This window comes from Beauveria bassiana (genome assembly GCF_000280675.1).
Source record: "Beauveria bassiana ARSEF 2860 unplaced genomic scaffold BBA_S00002, whole genome shotgun sequence".
Taxonomy (NCBI): Eukaryota; Fungi; Ascomycota; class Sordariomycetes; order Hypocreales; family Cordycipitaceae; genus Beauveria; species Beauveria bassiana.
This window is the reverse complement of record NW_007930837.1, coordinates 1,427,549-1,445,384: the sequence shown is the minus strand read 5'-3', so window position 1 is coordinate 1,445,384 and position 17,836 is coordinate 1,427,549. Positions and strand designations below refer to the sequence as shown.

Below are 17,836 nucleotides of genomic sequence, written 5' to 3'. Positions count from 1 at the left end.
TTGTGGCCTCCACTACTCGGATACAATATACAATATACATATTGCGATAATTGCGATTACCGAGAGCTTTTACGCACATCTTTCCGATGCCTGTTGCAGTTGCCGCCGACATCACAGATGGTGAAACAACATTGGTTCATACTTCTTTAGTGCGAGGTCGCATTATCGCCAATCTTGCTGTCAACTCGGTCTAGAACCGAGCACTTTATCGGAGGGCCAATAGTGGGATTCCGGAAATTCTGATCGTTTAAGCTAGACGAGCGCACAAGAAACCAAAGTGGAAAAATAAAATAAAAGGGCATAGGAGACTAGGTTATCTTCCTACCAAGAGAGCACCCAAAACGAAACCAACAATGGTATACGAGATTGAGAGCCAATCAACAAGCAGCTACAATGCGAATAATAGTTACCACTAGGGCGGCTAAAAGGAGATGCCGTGCTGCAATGCTTAACTTTCGAATCGGGAAAGTGCGACCTGTGTGTGTGTGTGTGTGTGTGCATGAAGAAACGTTATTTCAGAGGGCTCTGCAGAGCTGGGGCTGCGGAGACTTGACACGACTCGATCGATGATGGCGACATTTATTTTTTTTTTTACCCCAAGACTACGCCGGCGGCCTGCAAAACAGCGACGCCCCGGTGAATTGGAATATCAGAGGAAAAAGTAAAAAGGAAAAAAAATAAGCAAGCAAAAGAAGAAGAAAAGAAGCGCAGAGTTGAGTCTGTTGTCAGTGGCAACTTTACATCATCAAGACTCTACCATGAGCCCTAGCTATAACGCTCGTGTTTTAGTTTCCTTCCAAGGAAAGACCCCCCCCCCCCCCCCCCTTCCCCTCTCTCTCTCTCTCTCAGCCACGGCTTATTTTTCCTTTCTCGCTCAAATGGATGGATATGCGATCCGACAAGAAGGCGCAGCACAAAACTAGAGCGGATTTATAAGAGAGAAAAAAAGGGTCCAGTGGGTTGTCATTTTTCTACAGAAGACCGAGAGAAAAGGGAATAGAAAAGGGAATAGAAAAGGGAATAGTAAGAAAAAAAGAAAGAAAAAGTCCATCTCAAACAAGCCCAAAGCCAGAGTTTCAGAATGACCTCTCCGTCGCCGTGGTTTCAAGACGGTTTCCAACACCCATCTTTTTTTTTCCACTTCTTGCCGCCGTCTGCCGACTAGGTAGGCTCTTTTTTTCCCGACCAAGTCGACCGAGTTTCATCCAGACTATGTATGGGCCATTTATGCAAAAGAAGATATCTTGGTGTTTTGGCCCAAGTTTATAAAAATAATAATAATAATAATAGCTGACAGCCTGCGACGCGCACATCTCATAACACCACCCCTCCCTCCCTCCCTCCCTCCTCCCTTCGGAACCACAAAGGCTTGCATGAAATGGACGATCATTGCGGGAGACGTAGGCGGCAGCGAGTCTTTCCGCGCCCGGCTGCCGAAAGGGAAAAATTTCAAAAAATAAAAATAAAAAAAGAGCGCGGACATCTGCCTTGATTCATGTCAACTATTCAGGGTCCCTATATGTGATTTCTCAGAGAGAGAGATAACTGTAGAGTTTGTGCGGAAAGAAATCTGAAACAGCAAGTTCGTAAGGACCATCAATGTGCTTGGTTCATTCCCTCCCACGGACAATGCTCTTACTCGAACTCGAGAAGGACTGGTTAAACAAACACAATCTAGTCTCCTCAAGCCTACGTGACTTGATACTTTTTCATATGAAATTGCAAATTTAATTTGCTCTGTATTCGCTGAAACTCGTAGTTGGTTCATTATTCCGCAAATGCCCTTCTTTCCCCAAGCCAGAGAGTCAGTACCTCGTAAATCGCATACAGATAATACCGAGTCATGTTAACACGAACCCCCTCCCCGGCATTCAATTGCAAGTACACAGTGTTCTCCTGGCGAGCTCCGATTGTCGTCGGACGGCACACCACCACCATCAAAGTGACATCGCAGTGTTACAAACCCCCGTCAAGGCGACTTTTGCTCTCCCGCGACAAAGTTGTTCTCGTGAAAGCCGGCAAGAGGGGGCGGGGAGGGAACCCGGACTCTCTGTTTTGCATAAAGCCCTTTTTCCTTCTGGGGGGCATTTCAGTTTCTCAATTCTTTCCCAATCTTGACCAGTCAGTAGCCACCATCCTGAGAATGTCGGTGCGTACAAGAAAGGCGAAACTTGAAAGGGGGAGAGAGAGGGAGGGGGGGGGGGGTCTTGTCTAGATCTTGCCCATCGATATCGGGGTCGACCGCATCATTCGGAAACGACTCAACAAGCGCATGCACGATTAAACGTTCTTTTGCTGCATCCCCCGCATAGTCGGAATCTCTAACAAGGACACACACCGTTGCATTGAAACCATGTTGCCATTCTCGAGCTGACTATCTCATTCTTGCCGCGCACTGGGGAGAGGGGGGAGAGCTTCTTACCCGGCAAAGACTAACTTCACTAATCAATGACGACCGGCCTGGTCTCATCTCAAGCCAAACTTGACCATCTGTAACAGTTTGCTCTGTCCTTTTCTTGTTTCTTTGCACAAAAGCTTAGATTGATCGATTGAAACAAACAAGTTCATCAAGTGACGAAAGACAAAAAAAAAACTTAGTTTGAGGGGTGGCAGCAGTTTCATCGTCCAACCTGTTTTTTTTTTCTTGCCACCTCATGGATAAGATGCATGATGCTTTGCTTTTGATACCCTGTCTGTTTGCATTGTTTACCCAGTAGCGGATCCTTTACTGACTTCAATGGCATGATGAAAGGAAAAAGAACTAGCTTGATAAGTACGTTAGTAGCAGAGGAGAATACATGAGAATACATGAGATACAGGGAAATGCCCTCTCGCTTACGCAAAAAGAGGTTCAGAGTTTTGACGTGGCGGCATGATAGTCACAGGCCACGAAAACGAGCAGTGGAAAGTACCAACATTTGCCGTGCATTGTCAACAAGCACAAATGAATAGCTGTTCGCCATTCGTATCCGTTCTTCTCGCCCATCCCTCCCTCAAATGCACCGATGAGACAAGGAGAGAGAGGCCTGTAACGCTTGTTCGTTTGGTGCCGCAGTATATAAGTTGAGACGAGAGAGATGGGAGGCCGAGTGCTGTCGAGCTGAAAAGTCAGAGACATAATGCCAGCAAGCGCTGGCCGAATGCACAATCCAATCAACTAAGAATACATTAAAGGGTCTTTATGAGAGTTCCAATCATGGAACAAGCGAATGGCATATCAAACGCGATTGCGTCGCCGCAAACCAGGGCTAAGAATAGACTTTGTCCTAAAAAAAGGGCCCAGACTGGCAAGTCGGTCAACTGCGCAATGGTTGTATTGATAGACAACCAAAGACAGCTACATACATCCACGTCCTTTTTCTCCCAGTGCTCTGTAGCCACAAATCTCAAATACCGCCGGAATACGACGATGCAAAACCCCCCATCAAGATGCGTGATATTGTCAAGTAGCCAAAGTGATTGCCTGCCTGGCGTACGTATTCACACCCTCGCGTGATAAATCTTCATCATCGACACTATCCAGCCGCCACTTCTCCGGAAACTTTGCCGCCAGACCATCGGCAACCTTCATCATGACGTCCGTCGTCCACTCAGTCGTCTCGTCCGCCCACAGCCAAGACACCCACAAGCCCGCAGCCGCCACCGGCAAGGCCACAAAGCACGGCGCCAGCACGGCCGGGTCTGGCCATTTCGTGACGATAAAGTACAAGGCGGCGCCCGCCGCGCCGAGCCACAGTCCGAGATACACGACGAGTAAAAAAGCAATGGCAAGGGCGGCGAGGCCCATGTAAATGACAATGATGCAGGCAAAGTAAAAGATGAATTTGGCGACGGCGCGGCTGCCGACCGTGTTGAGGCGCTGCTCGGCCGAGCTCGACTTGGACGACGAGAAGCGGTTGATGATGGTGGCGCGGCAGTGCAGGATGCCGATGCGGACAGACGGCGAGCGCAAGAGGATGCGCATCAGGTACGTGGCCAGGAACACGAGGCTGAGCGCCAGACCCCATGTCCACATGCGCGGTGGCGCCGACGTCAGCTCCTTGACCTGCATGGAAAAGACGGACGTGATAAAGGATAAAGGCACAAAGAAAAAGGCCAGCTCGGTGAGCTTGTTGATGCCCGACGTCTGGTCAATGACGAGGGACGACTGCGAGAGGCCCATGGACGACGCGAGCACGTTGAGCGTCGACTCTGCTCGGCGCTGCAGTGCCTGCACGTCTTGAATCAGCATCTCGAGCTCCTCGGCAATGGCGGCATCAGACGACGATGAGGCCGCCTTGGCAGACGACGTCTGCAGGTGCACAGCCCACTCGCTCAGTTCCTGCAAGCTGCACCGCAGCCAGGACAGGTTCTGGCGAACGGAATTGCCAAACGACTCTACCAGCTGCGAGAAGAGGGAGCCGCTGAAATCACCGTCGAGATGGTCGAGCTCGGCCCTCATCTCCGCCAGCAGTCGCCAAAAGTCATCCAGAACAATGCTGGTGAGCAGAGACGACACCAAGGCGTCGCCGTCGCCGTCGTCCTTGGTAATCTCGGCAGTCGACAGCGTACGCAAGCGGCGAAGAACCAGCTCTTGCGTCGACAAGCTGTATTTTCTCGCAAAGGCACGATCTCTCGAGTACGGCTTTGGGTTCTCATACTCTTCTCGCAGCTGCTTCTCGTAGTCGTCATCGTAGTCGTCGTCGCTTGTATAAGATGATTCAGAATCACTCTGGTCTTGCTCAGCCGACTCTTCATCAAGAGACGCATCAAAGTCGATTCTCCTTCTCCTGAATCGATTCCGTAACGAGTCTCGTTTCTTCTTCAAGTTTTGCTTCGTAATCTCCTTCTTTTGTGCCTTGATTTGCTTATTGGTAAGGGGTGGCGGCGGGGGGTCCAGATACGTCTCTTCAGGACCGGCACTGCGCCAGAGCTCCTCCTCCGAGTAGCTTTCAATCTCCATGGCTCGGGGCATGAAAGTTAAAGAAGGAATCAGTTCCTGTGTATGGAGATTCTTCATCTTTCGAACCGGGTCAAAGACGAGAACGACTTTGCAACAAGGACACACGGCAGGTCAGTCGTTGTAACTTGCTTTGCGAGGGTTGAAATACTCACCAACTCTTTTGCCTTGTTCGTCGGAACCTGTCCAATGACTGAGACCTTCTGGTGCCAGAACACGCAAATCCCTATTGTACCAAGAATTCAAATTCCTGGGTAGGCCTTCAAAAGTACTGTATGCACGATATACGTTGCTGGCCTTTACCTTTGACGGGGTCAAAGCTGCATCCGTCGACGGATCCTCCACTGATGGGTAGTGTCCTTTTTGTTTCCTCTGCTTCTTCTTGCGCTTTGCATCGGCAAGAAGCTTGGCCTTTGCCAATTTTTGCGTCGTCATGTACCGGCCCCATTTGTCCAAAACAACGTCTCGCTCTGCAAGCCACCGCCCATCGTGGAGCCTTACCTCAATTTCTGCTTCGTTGAATCCCTTCTTGCCCAGGTAATGCATGAGACCCAATCTCGCCCACTTCAAGTGTACCCACGGCCGCGACTTGACACGGCGCGGAACATTCCACTCGGTGCGCTGGCCAGTTCCCGGCAGAGGACGATGCCGGAATCGCGTTTCTTGCTCGCTCCAGTTCATCCAGAGGGCATTGTTCACTTTGAGCTGACTATCGCTTGCGGCGTACCCAGAATTGGCTAGATGCTCAAACCAAAACTCGGGATCCACGTTGTATGTTTGTCCAATTGCGCCCATAGTGAAGCGGCTGAGGTCTGTCATCATAATTACTCGAAGCTGGCATGTTTCTGGCTGATGTTGTAATAATCCTGCGAGATGTTGTTTTGTTGTCGCTGTTGCCACGGTGCCGGTAGGCTGATCAGAAACGTAGTCAACGACAGTAACTTGGGAAGATGATAGACCACTGTAGCGCTCACGATGTGTGACGTTCAGCCATCGAGGATCCCATCTGGCGCGGTTATCCAGGTTGTTCATGTACAGCTCAGAAAGAGTCTCCAGCCAATGCGATAAATTGGACAAGTCGTCTGGTGTTTCTTTCTCATCCGCTTCTGGTAATTCCACAGAGGCCTCGGAGCTTGCTCTATCGGTACTCTGCACAAGGGTGTTTTGATGGCTAACGGAGCCCAAAGAAGTCGCAGCGGCGTTGCGAGGCACTGACTTGGGGCCGTTTTGCAGAGCGAGATTCGCAGAAAGCGACCGTTCCAGTGAGTTTCTTGGGACACTGTAGCTTGGATTCCAGCGCTGAGATCGTGGCCATGCCAACGCATAGCCGTCGTCCTGGGAGGTTTGTGAGCCACCCATCCTTCTGGATCAAGCTGGCGATGCCATTTGCATCCTGCAAATCCGTGTCGCTGCTGGCTAACTGCAGACAAGTGTATCAACAAGTCAACACGTTCTCTAGTCGAAAATTGCGACGACGCACAAAGGCCCAGGGGTCGCCGCTGACGAACAGCGACACCCCTGCAAGCCTCCTGATGAGGCTGATTACACGAGCGGGCAAATCGGCCACCCTAATACAACACGTTGGTGCATTCGACTCGACAGCCGCTCAATAACACACCAGTCTTCTACGTACCAGTGACAATATGTAGATTAAGCCTAATATCAGAGCTGATAACAGGGCCGTCCCGCAGCGGGTCAGTGTAGCCCTATGCCTAAATAATATTATATGCCGAAGCTGAAGGCGATAACAGAGACGGGTGGAGCTAGCCGACCACTGAACAGAAGAGGCGGTAAAAGAGAGAAGGAGTAGAGAGGTAATTACATCCTGCTGCTTCGCAATTTTGATATGACTGTATGGGGAATCATGGCTCATCATGATACTGGCCTTGAATATTTTCAAGAGAAAGAGTGCGTTTTGATTCCTCACCATGTCTGATCTGTCACGTGGTAACAGTGCTCTCACGGCGAGGTGCGCTTTCACACATGATTGCGACACAAAAAGGGGCCTGATTTATTGTAGACTGGGTTTGCCAGACAATGTAGACTTTGACGGCAGTTTCGTGGGTATCTTCTGTCGATAGTGAAGCGAGGTACTCTCCTTGATGACCAGTGCCAACTACCAACATCGAATCGAAATGTAGGCTGACAGACAACGGAGGATCGCCCTGCTGTTTCGACACTGCTCAATCTTCTGACAGGGCTCTAAATATTTGATACGAATCAGTCCCGGCGTCCTTCATTTCAAGGTATATTGCTATTCCTTTATCCTCGTTTGATACACAAAGGTCGCTACATAAAACAGGGGCATATTTCCACCAAAGCGCTTCCGGAGCAAGATAAGCCTCCCTTTCCTCGTTCCTCAATCGACCTCTTTTCCTATCCGCCCATGGCAAAACACATACATTCGTCTCCTTCTTTGGCGTATAGAAAAATCATTCCACAAAGAAAAAAGCAAAAGTAGTTGCGCAAACAACCGTTCCGTCCCAGGTTATGCGTACCCTTTAACCCCCTTCCCCCTTTCCGTTTACCTGTAAGCCACAAAGCTTGCTCATGAGCGAGCTTCCTCAAGTTCCAGCTCTAATTGGCGGATACGCTCGTTCTGGTCCTGCGAGCCCGTGGAGCCGACCTTGCGCTTCAGCAGCTCAACTTCCTGCGTCAGATGGCCAATCTTGTCGTTTTGTTGAGTAATAATCTTGGTCTGGTTTTCGAGCAGCTGCTTGATCTGCTCCAGGGACGACTCGACGCCAGAGCCTCCGCTAGGGGTCGAAGTGCCGGGCGGCGTTCGGCTCGGCGTAGCGGCCTTCACGGCCGGCGTGGCGGCGGAGGCGGCGGCAACAGGGGCAGCAGCCGCGGCGGGCACCGGCGCAGGAGCCGAGGTCGTCTTGGTCGGCAGCTTGGGCTCGGCAGCGCGAACTGGAATGGGGTTACGCTGGGCGGGACGGCCAATGTCCTCAAAGCTCGAGGCTGTGTCGGCATCGTCGTCCTCGCCCTCGTCGTTGTCCTGGAACCTGTTGGCCATGTTGGAGATGGAGCTCTTCTGGTCCTGGATGCTGGGCGGAGAAGCGCGGGAGGCCGCGGTGGCCTTGGGTTCCTCGCGCTTAGGCTCCTCGCGCTTGATCTCGGCCTTGGGTGTGGTGGGGGTCACTTGGGCGGGAGCCTTGTAGTCCGAGGCAACCTCCTTGGGGGCGGTGCCCTCGTAAACGCTCTCGAGATCGATCTTGCTGGGAATGGCAGTCTTGCCGTCGAGCCACTCCTTGGCGGAGCATGCAGGCTTCGTGCCGGTGGCAGGCGGGAAGATGTCGGCTTGGAAGGTTTCGGCGCGGCGGGGCACGGTGAATGAAATAGGCTCAATGTAGCTGTCGTTGACCGTCTTGTAAGCGCGCATGACTTCGTTGTCGTGGACCTGTCTGTTATTAGCCTAGCACATTACGGGTAGCATGGGCATAATGTTCCTACGTTGATACCACGGCGGGGAACAAAGGCAATGCCGCGCTGAGGATCGGGAGACTTGTATTCACTCAAGAATTCAAACTTGTCGTTCTCGTATTCGTAGTAGCGAATGTTGCCATCACTGTAAAAGTCAGCGAACTTGGTCTGCGGAAACGACTGCGATGGGCGACTTGCCCCTTGCCGGCAAGGTAGAGGCAGTTAGAGCCATCATCTATCACACCGTTAGTCAGTCATCGTCTTCTATTAGATCCTTCCTAACTCTACCCACCCCAGAAAGGCATGCAGACACCAGAGATGGAGTCGACCATGCTGAATCCACCAATCGGCTCAGGGTTGCCGGGCTCCCAAAGGGCTATTTGACGCTCGCTCATCTTGGAGAAGCCAGTCGTGGCGAAGCGGTTGTGCTCGCCCATCCAAACGGCTCTGCTGTTCTTGGCGCCGGCATGGCCGGGGGCCTCGTGGACGGGCTTCTCCTGGCGCACGTCCCAGACGCGAATCTTCTTGTCGCGCGAGGTGGTGGCGAGCAAGCTGCCGGCGGCGTTCCAAGTCAAGCTCTGGACAATGTCGCCGTGGGACAGCGCAAGGGGCGACTGGCCCGTGGTGACATCCCAGATCTTGATTGTGTAGTCGCCCGAGGCCGAGGCGAGAATGTTTTCGGCCGAGGGGTTGAAGAGGACTTGTCCGACTTTTCTGCGTGGCGCAAAAGAAAAGATATGAGGTTAGCAACGGCTGCCACGAGTAGAGGGACGCAGGAGATGCAACTTTGTTCCCAAGCAGTCCCGCACTAGAGGTGGGTGAAACTTGGGTATGCCTTACCTGGAGTGGCCGGCGAGCTTGCTCACAGGCGCAACGTTGGGGATTTCTTCAGCATCGGTGTAGAGGGTAAAGTCCTCGGGGACCTCCCAGAGAAAGACCTTGCCATCTTCAGAAGCTGAGGCAATGAAGCGGTCGTTGAAGGGGTGCCTGGCGCAGGGAATAGTGCGTTAGCGTCACGAAGCGCATTATACAAGCCACGCTCTGAATATATAGCTGTAAGCAGCTTCGGCAGGGGTGAGAGTTACCAGTCGGTGTCGAGGACGGCAGCGGTGTGACCACGAAACAGAGGGATCTGGTCTGGGAGCTTGCCACGCTCGTTGAGGGGGATGACGGCAAAGGCGCCACCACCAGACGAGTCCCAATTGACGGAGAGGTATTCGGGGTTGGCCTGTCGTAGAACAGGACGGTCAGCTTCTCTGGGCTTTCCTTTCTTTTCGTCTCATGTCGCCAGCGGCGGGAGTAGCGGGAGTAGCGGGCCGAAAGTTGGCCAGCTGTTGCGGCGTACCTTGATCAGATTGGTGTCCCAAGCATTGCGGCTAATGTGAATGTTGTCGTAGCAGGAGTCTTTTCTCGTGGGCTTGCCAAAGATGTGTCCTGTTCAGCAAGGGTGAAGCGGTCAGCAGCCTGTGCTGGCGCAAGCCTTGGGTGCAGAGGGTGGTGGGCGGGCTTACGATACTTGGACGCTCTGACGAATCGGCCAGCCATCTTGCATTCCCTCGTGGTTGTTGGTGTGGCTGTAATAAGAGGGAAAGGGGTGAGCGCGGGGTGATGTGTGTGATGCCTTGTTTTTCTTGTCGTCGCGTGGATGAGCAAGGCAGAAGAGAAGAAATCTTGGACGGAGGCAAGGTCCTGTACAAAAAGTCGACAAAGAATTGGGGCCAGACAAGCAGAAAGCGGCCGAGGTGAGGCTGTGGAAACGGGGTTTGGGCAAGTGTGGTGATGAATGGCTGAGCCTCTAGTTGGGGCTTTGGGGGGGGTCTTTCACCTAACAGACTGACTGGCAGGCCTTCCCCCCGCTGTCTCGTTGTCAAGCTTCAATTAGCTGGCGGATACGACACGGCACCCCACCCGGTTGGCAGAACTGTTACCAGTACAACAACGACAAGTGTAGCAGAGCTCTGATATTGTGTGTCACGTGCTCCTCTTGAGAGGTTGGCTACATTTGGTCCAGTCTGAAACCAGCCCAAGCGCTCCTAATCACCGTGAAGCACCTGAGCAAACCGAGCATGAAGGTGATGCGTTCGTGGAAGTTCCAAGCGCAAATTGAAGCCCGCTTTGAAACGTTCATTTTCTACTTACACTGGCACACTGGCCATGCAAAGTGGCGCAGGCGACACCTATTCTTTACATCATACACCACCACTTGAATGCTCCGCAAACCGCACGCGACCATGTCTTCTCAGCGCTATTCAAACATGCCATTCATTATAAATCTTTTAACATAGTACAATCGATCAACCGAATAGTAGAAGCGAGCGCGGACGAATGAAGAAAACGCATCATGCTTGAAAAAAAAAAAAGACCGAGCCGTTAAACACCAACGACGCCATCATTTTGCTCGGATGAGGCCCCAATTTCCGACATGGATTCATGTCATCTTGACACAATGAAAATGACAACCAAATTCTCGCCATGCATAAAATCAGACAGCAAACCCCGGTAGTTTTTTACTCCCACCTTGCGCAAACCTAGAACGGAGCACCACTACTCTGCCCGCTCTTGGTACGGCTGTGGCTCGATCTCCCTTCCGCTCGTCGCCGAAGCTGCTCTTCCCTCTTAAGGACAGCCTCGCACCACTTTGTACGGGATCGCGGGGCGCCGTCATCATCTGCATTGCTTGCGCCACGGCCAATGACTTCTTGCAGCACTTTCATCCATCCTTCCTTGTCCTCGGCGGTATCCGCATAAAAGTCAATGACTTCGCCATTGTTGAAGCGAATGCGGAATCCTTCCTCGACAAACATGTAACCTTCTTCTTCTTCCGCGAACGCTGATCTGCGACGCTTTCCACCTTTGACGGTCGTTTCTTTCTCCGTCAGTGCCCGTCTATCATCAATCAGGCGCTTGGCATTGCCCAGATTAATTGTAGCACGAGGCTGGCGAGTCGCCTCATGGTAGGCAGTCAACCGTGCGCCGCTCAGTTTGAAGTATCTTCTGCGCCAGTACTGTTCCTCCAGTTAGTCTTCTCTTGCAGGTGTTTAGATGTCGTAGGCACTTACAGGGCAATCGCCTCCTTGTTGGCTCAGAGGGCCTTCCCAGCTTCTAGCTAGTCTTTCTTCGGCCGCTCTGAGCTCGCGGATGCACGAGTTCATGCTCTTCGGCATATCATCATCGGTTACGTTCTTTGGCCTGGGAACGAAAAGCAGTTGTAGTTCGAGCTTGCCAATCTTGTATGGGGCTTTGCGAACGACCGCACCAGGTCCTCGCTTGCTCTTTACGCTACAGGCAAACGCCTCTTCTTCCTGCGCCCACTCGTTGAAGCAAACAACCTCGGCCATGTATGGACGACCGTAGCATCGGTTCTCATGCTCCTTGAGACAGACGTAAGAGCGAGCAAAGCTGCCATCCACCTCGGCGACAAGGGGAGAGAGAAGCTCATAAGCAGAATGGGCGCCGTTCTTTTGACGGGCGAGAGCCTCCTGATGTTGCTTTGCGATACGCTCCTCTTCTTTTTGGCGGAGCTCAATCTCCTTGCGTTTCTTGGGAGAAGCAAAAACTCTACTAAACGCCGACGTCTTGGATTTAGCCGTCTTGATTGGAGCAGGGATGTCGAGGTAGGCAGGCTTCTCGAGCTTGACGTTGAGAGTAAGCTGAAATTCCAGATCGTTGGGTACGACAAGCTCAAATTCCTGACCGATGGGCGCGTTGCGAGCGAGCTCCAGCCAAGATGTGGTAACACAGTGTACGCCGTTGTCGAGCGTAAGGCTGAACCAGGTGCGCTCATTCCTGGGAATAGGCAGATCGAGGTCCTTGACACCCATCACTTTGACAAAAAGACGGCCTCTTTCGGCGCCATCTAGCGTAGTCGCATCCACGCTAGTATCGTCCTCGGCAATGGAACGAGTGGGTATACTGTTGCTCCCGTGGCCAGGAAGGGGAGGAATAGAGCCAGTGCTAGTTGCTTTGGAGCTGGTACTCTTCTTGCGGACAGCGGGGTTCCAAGGCTCGACAGTCCAAGACTCAGGCCTGAAACCTTTAACCGGAGAGTTGTGGACAGAGCGCGTCTTGCGGGCTTCCTCGCCCTCTTTATCACTAGCAGCCACCAGCTTGGTATTCTGGCGCATGAGATAGCCGCGCTTTTGGCCCTCAATGACTCTTTCAAAATCCTTGTCTAGGCTAAGACCAGTGTCCAGGTCGAGAGTCAGGCTGCGGTTTTTGAAGCTGGGGTGACGCTCAACAAAAGGATCGTCACCATCAGCCAGCTGGGCAGTCATGTCTTGAGAGACCCGGTTCTTGTGCTTCTGCGGAATCGGGGGTACACTGGGCACTTCCAGGCTTGCTAATCGCCGAGCCTCGCGCATAGAAGCAATGTCGGATGGTGTGTTAGACACCCTGGTTTTCAACTTGGAACCGGAAGATGCCTTGATGGTGGCCAGCTGCTCAGGGATGGCGGGAGATTCAACAGGTTCCTCTTCGATAACACTCTCCTCGTCAACAGGGTGATGGATGACAGAGCCGGGGCTCTCAGGCTCATCAGCATATTCTTCGTCGTCGCCCCAGCCACTGCCATCGTACTCTGGCTTGGAGAAGCCCTTATCCGGCGTCACAGTCCGTTGCGCAGGTGCGGGAGAAATCGGCTTCTGAACTGTCTCTTGAGGCTTCACGATAGGTTCTGACTCAACAACAGTAGGCTCGGGGGGCAGTGAAGGCTCTAGGGGCAGAGCAGGCTCACAAGGCGCAGCAAGCTGGGGGGCTTCTTCTTCGCTAGCCACTTCCTCAACTTGTCCGTCTTGGTGCAGAGACTCTTCATATGTATCGTCGTCAGGCAGAATGCTAATCTCATCATCCTCATCATACAAGTCCGAGACCTCATCGTCATAATCGGAGGGGTTTCTGGTGATGATGACGCTGCCGTCCTCCACGATAGTCTCGTCTTCTATCACTGAGTCTTCTGTGGATGGAATAGGAATATCTGGATCCTCTGGGATCACAGATACATCAAACGCCCGCTCAGGACCGCGCTCAGGGCTTCGTGCAGGGGACGACAGGTTGAAATCGGATTGACCGTCGGCGGATTGGTTGCCATTAACACGTCGCAGGATGGATTCGCGAGAAATTTTGTCAGGCATCTGGAAGTCACCAAGGGCAGACATGTCACCAATGGTGTCATCGGCCTCAGCGTCTTCAGGGGTCGGGGTCTTGTGCTCCTCCGCTACAGGGCTGCTGAAGCGCTCGCGCGCGCTACCTCTTCTAAGGCGGCGCTCGCGCTGTTGCTCAGCGGCCGTCTTGCCATCGCCATCGTCAGACAGCATCATGAGCTTGAGGCGCTCCTCAAGGGGCATCTTGTTGTTGCCGAAGCTCTGGATGTCAGACTTGCTGACGGATGCTGGCGGAGGGGTCGGTAGGTTGCGCTGACCCGAATTTATCATGCGCTCGGCGGTGGCAGACAGGCCAGACGAGGAGTCGCTCGACTTGACGCGCTCGTGGCCTCTGTTCGGCACAGGAGGCAGAGGTCGGTGCTCAGCACTGGAAGAGACTGAGGTTGGACTATTCTTGTTGTGCTTATGGGTATTGGACAGCGCCATAGTAGGAGTGCCCTCGGGCTTGGGGCTGGCTTCGTAACGCCCGTGGCCACGACCGTACGCGGTATAGTCGTCAGGGCCAACGACGGGGGTTTTCATGGTGTCCTCGAGTGATGCGTCAAAGCTTTCGTCGATACTTTCGCCGTGAGCGAGGTCGTAGTAGCCGCGGTCGCCGTCGGTATCGTCAGATTCGTAGCTTCCTTCGCGTGAGTTGGTTCCGACGGAAGAGAGATCGGGTGTGGCCATTTCATACTCATTGATTTGGGGAGGAGCAGCATCAAAGGTCACGCTCTTCACATGGCGATGCGATGACCTGCTCAGGTTGAAATCCTCATCGATGTAGGATGAGCGCGTTGACCAGGTTCCGGTAACGGGATCAAAAGCTTCCTTGAACTTGGATGGGGAGAGAGACGACTTGGTCGGCGAATTGGCTGGCTGATCGCGATTGGTTCGAGGTGTGGTGGGAGCTGCGACAGGCCCAATGGCGGTGTTTGTGCTCATAGTAGAGAAGAAGGATGTGGAAGTGGAAGCAGTGTCACTGCGTTTGAATTCGGGGATCTGATATTCACAGTCGAGCGAGCGTAAGCCGCCACTGGAGCTGCCGCTGGAGCTGGAGGAAAAGCCAAGACTGTTTACTTGAACCTTTGCGAGGGGTCTCTCAATTGTGGGGATGCGAGTGGGATCATATTCCTGCTTCTGTTCCAAGGCCAAGATATTGCTATTCTTGACTCGGGAAGCTCTCTGCAGTCTCTCAATGGAGGAGCGGCGTTGGGGCGACGGGGAGGTGGCGGTATGGCCTCCACCATAGGGCACGTTTTCTGAGTTGCGACTCTGCCAAAAGTGTCGTGGGGAGGACCCTCCATCGAGTGGCGACGACTGGAATGGAGACGAGTCGTTGCCAAGCGTTGGTTTCTGCGAGAAGAGCGAGTTAGCCGGCGGGGAGAGCAGGACCGTTGGACGGGCTACGGTAGCATTCCACATACCTTGGGAGAGGCAATCTGGTGCCAGCTAGGAGAGTTGCGACGCTTCTCAGAAGGCGAGAGCTCCGACAAAGGGCGGGGGAGACTGCCAGCCATCTTTGTTGGCGACGACTTGGGCGTGCTGCTTTTGGCGATTCGAAGGGGATACACCTGGTGTATCGAGTTAGCGGTCATGAACTGCGAGGCGGGCTCGGAAGAGAGGGTCAGGCAGGACAAGCGGCCGTTTCCGAGGGCACACATCATACCTGCTCCGAAGACATTCTAAACTGAAAATGGATCGCTGGCAAGTGGTCTGCTAAGCCGAGCGTGTGGGCATTGGAACGCCAACTGTGGTCGTCACAATGTGCAGAGTTGAGTAGCAGTGATGACTGGAATGTTGTCCCACGAGATGCTCCAGTCAATGGGAGGGGTGTAAATGGCAGAATATTGTCTTGGCACAAACGAAGACAATCCCCTATAAGCCACTCAAGCAGATGGAAAGAAACAGAGGGAAGGGGAAAGGTGGTGGCGCAGGAACAGCTGTCGATACCAGCGCGGCCAGAAAATGAGGCCTGCTCGAAAAGGAATTTGGTCAACACTGGTGAAGCCGTTTGAGCAGAGATCAAGGAGGGATGGTGTCACAGGGCGGCGGACGAGGTCAGGTATGTAAACGCACTGGAATGGCGCCCGCGATGAGCGCTCATTGGCTATGGAAAAATAAACAGTGGTGGAGGTTGGTCGGTGGATGGTTGCCCTGGCAACATCTGGAGGAGGGGCTTGGCCCGATGAGAGTGGGCAGTTTTTTAGTTGGCGCCACTGCTGCAAGAAGCTGCAAAAAGCTGCAAGACTAGTTAGAACAAACCACAAAAGGAACAGGCCAGCACAGGCAGGGCAATGGCCAGCTTGGACTCAGCAAATTTTTAGCATCAGAAGCCGCTAACAGCAGGCCCTTGCGACACGAACTGGCAATGCCTTGCAGCTTTTCCCCGCCCCTGCCTGCCCGCTTGCCCGCTTACCCGCCTCTCACCAGCTTCGCCTACAATAAAGCCCACTAACATCTTGCAGCGGCAACAGCCCACCACGATGTTAGCACCCGCTCTGCGGAGGAAAAGTAATTGCCCGTCAATGCCAGGACAAGTCTGTTCGACTGTTTGCTTTACCCAGTATTATTACTCCTATCTGCCTACAAGTCGCCCCAGCAGCCATGCAGGGGCCCACACTCAAACATTATTATCGTCGCCGGTGCAGATCTCCCTCCAAACAATGCATGACACGATGGATTCTTGATAGTCCACATGCCAGCCAACTCCTCTCTGCTTTGCCATAATGTTTTGCTCCACCGTGGATTCTTAATTCTTTCTTTAGTAATTTTTCCTTTTCAATTTAATCATCATCCGTCTTTTTCTCGCTCCCACCCCTCCCATATTATGCGCCCTTTCTTTGCCATATTGCCCATTGTTATGGTGGAATGCCCCCTCCCTCCATCGATCGTCGCATATGCACATAATGGGCTCGGGATTACATGTTTCTCCCGTCGATTTGATGGAGTTTCCTTCTTTTATATTGAAGCAGCTATTATTGTTGCTTATTCCACTGCACGCAGTCGTCAAATTTGACACCAGTGCCCCCAAAGCAATCCAGAGCACTGCCTATCGTCAGATCGACCTTGCCGCCGCTGAGCTTCCTGACGCGTTCCAGGTCCTCCAAATTCCTGCCGCCACCAGCGTACGTCACCGGGATGGAGCACCACTCGGCCAACCGTGATACAAGCTCCTCGTCTATCCCCTGCTGTAGCCCCTCATTGTCCGCCGCGTGGATCAAGAACTCACAGCAATAAGGTTCCAATTGCTTGATGGACTCTAAATGAAGACGAATGTTCTGTTAGCACCAGTCACGATTGGGTGACGATTGAAAGCGTGTCCTGACCTTCATTGACTTCCATATCCGTAATGGTCTGCCATTTATTCATGGCCACGAACCACTTGCCCTCACCACGTCGACGACAACTCAGGTCAATCACAAGCTTTTGTCTGTCGCCGCCCAGCACTTTGAGCATAGAGTCCAATCGTAACTGGCTAAACTGTCCGCCGGGAAATAAAAAAGACGTCACAATAACCTGCGTAGAAGCAGCTTGCGTGAGCATGTGATATTCCGCCTTTGCTGACTCAATCTCCCTCCACCACATACCTTTTCCGCGCCAGCCTCAATCCATTCAGCCGCATTCTTGTCATTGATGCCACCGCCGACCTGCAGTCCATTGGGCCAGGCTCCAATTGCCTGCTTCGCTGCCTCATCGTTGCCGGGCCCGAGCATGATGACGTGCGCGCCGTCGAGGCCGTTGTCCCTGTATAATTGCGCATAGTGCGCCGCGGGCTGCTCTGATACGAAGTTGGTCTGCAGTTTGGTGGCGTTGCTGCTGTCGAGCGTGCCGCCCACAATCTGCTTCACCTGTCCCGCGTGGAGATCTATGCATGGCCGGAACCGAGTCATTTTTGTCGATAACTGAAAGCTGCAATTCACGTACTGCTTGTCGCCAAGATTGCGAGATTTTGATGTGTTGAAAGCGAAAATGTTGGATGTGGGGCTAGTGATTCCAGAAGTCGAGTTTATGGAGGTTGAGCATGACGGCATTGCTGCGAAGAAGGCGGTTTCACAGATTTTAATAGCTTGAAAATTTTTCAAATCAGAAGCTAGAATCATAACATCCGGCAAAGACATGAGTCCCCTGTCCTAGTCTCGACGGAAATCCGTTGAAAGTTTTCAACCGCGACTTCGTGTCGGAGGTTTAGGGTCGACCTGCCAACGGCGATGCGACAATTACATCAAGGCTTGAAGACGGCGGGGGTTTGAAAATGCTTCCAACTTGTACAAAACTAGAGCATACAGACTATTTAACAAGTACAAACTATCAACACATTATATGCAGCACC

General features: G+C 52.7%; 4 protein-coding genes across 4 annotated transcripts; all 4 read right to left on the bottom strand.

Annotated features, from left to right (window-relative positions):
- Positions 1 to 3,442: 3,442 nt before the first annotated feature.
- On the bottom strand, positions 3,443 to 6,298 carry BBA_01077 (uncharacterized protein; the record flags this gene model as incomplete). Its single annotated transcript, XM_008596174.1, has 2 exons — positions 3,443 to 4,978; positions 5,243 to 6,298. The coding sequence occupies 2 exons, from the start codon at positions 6,296 to 6,298 to the stop codon at positions 3,443 to 3,445; spliced, it is 2,592 nt and encodes an 863-aa protein (XP_008594396.1).
- A 1,189-nt stretch (positions 6,299 to 7,487) lies between these two features.
- BBA_01076 (coronin-like protein) lies at positions 7,488 to 9,910 on the bottom strand (the record flags this gene model as incomplete). The annotated part of the gene is made up of 7 exons (XM_008596173.1): positions 7,488 to 8,342; positions 8,396 to 8,510; positions 8,654 to 9,079; positions 9,206 to 9,352; positions 9,451 to 9,593; positions 9,711 to 9,799; positions 9,877 to 9,910. The coding sequence occupies 7 exons, from the start codon at positions 9,908 to 9,910 to the stop codon at positions 7,488 to 7,490; spliced, it is 1,809 nt and encodes a 602-aa protein (XP_008594395.1).
- A 983-nt stretch (positions 9,911 to 10,893) lies between these two features.
- Positions 10,894 to 15,187, bottom strand: BBA_01075 (protein of unknown function DUF1709; the record flags this gene model as incomplete). Its single annotated transcript, XM_008596172.1, has 4 exons — positions 10,894 to 11,370; positions 11,425 to 14,859; positions 14,931 to 15,077; positions 15,173 to 15,187. 4 exons carry the CDS (start codon positions 15,185 to 15,187, stop codon positions 10,894 to 10,896), a joined length of 4,074 nt encoding a protein of 1,357 aa, XP_008594394.1.
- A 1,294-nt stretch (positions 15,188 to 16,481) lies between these two features.
- On the bottom strand, positions 16,482 to 17,396 carry BBA_01074 (phosphoribosylformimino-5-aminoimidazole carboxamide ribotide isomerase; the record flags this gene model as incomplete). The annotated part of the gene is made up of 3 exons (XM_008596171.1): positions 16,482 to 16,765; positions 16,833 to 17,022; positions 17,094 to 17,396. 3 exons carry the CDS (start codon positions 17,394 to 17,396, stop codon positions 16,482 to 16,484), a joined length of 777 nt encoding a protein of 258 aa, XP_008594393.1.
- Positions 17,397 to 17,836: the final 440 nt, after the last annotated feature.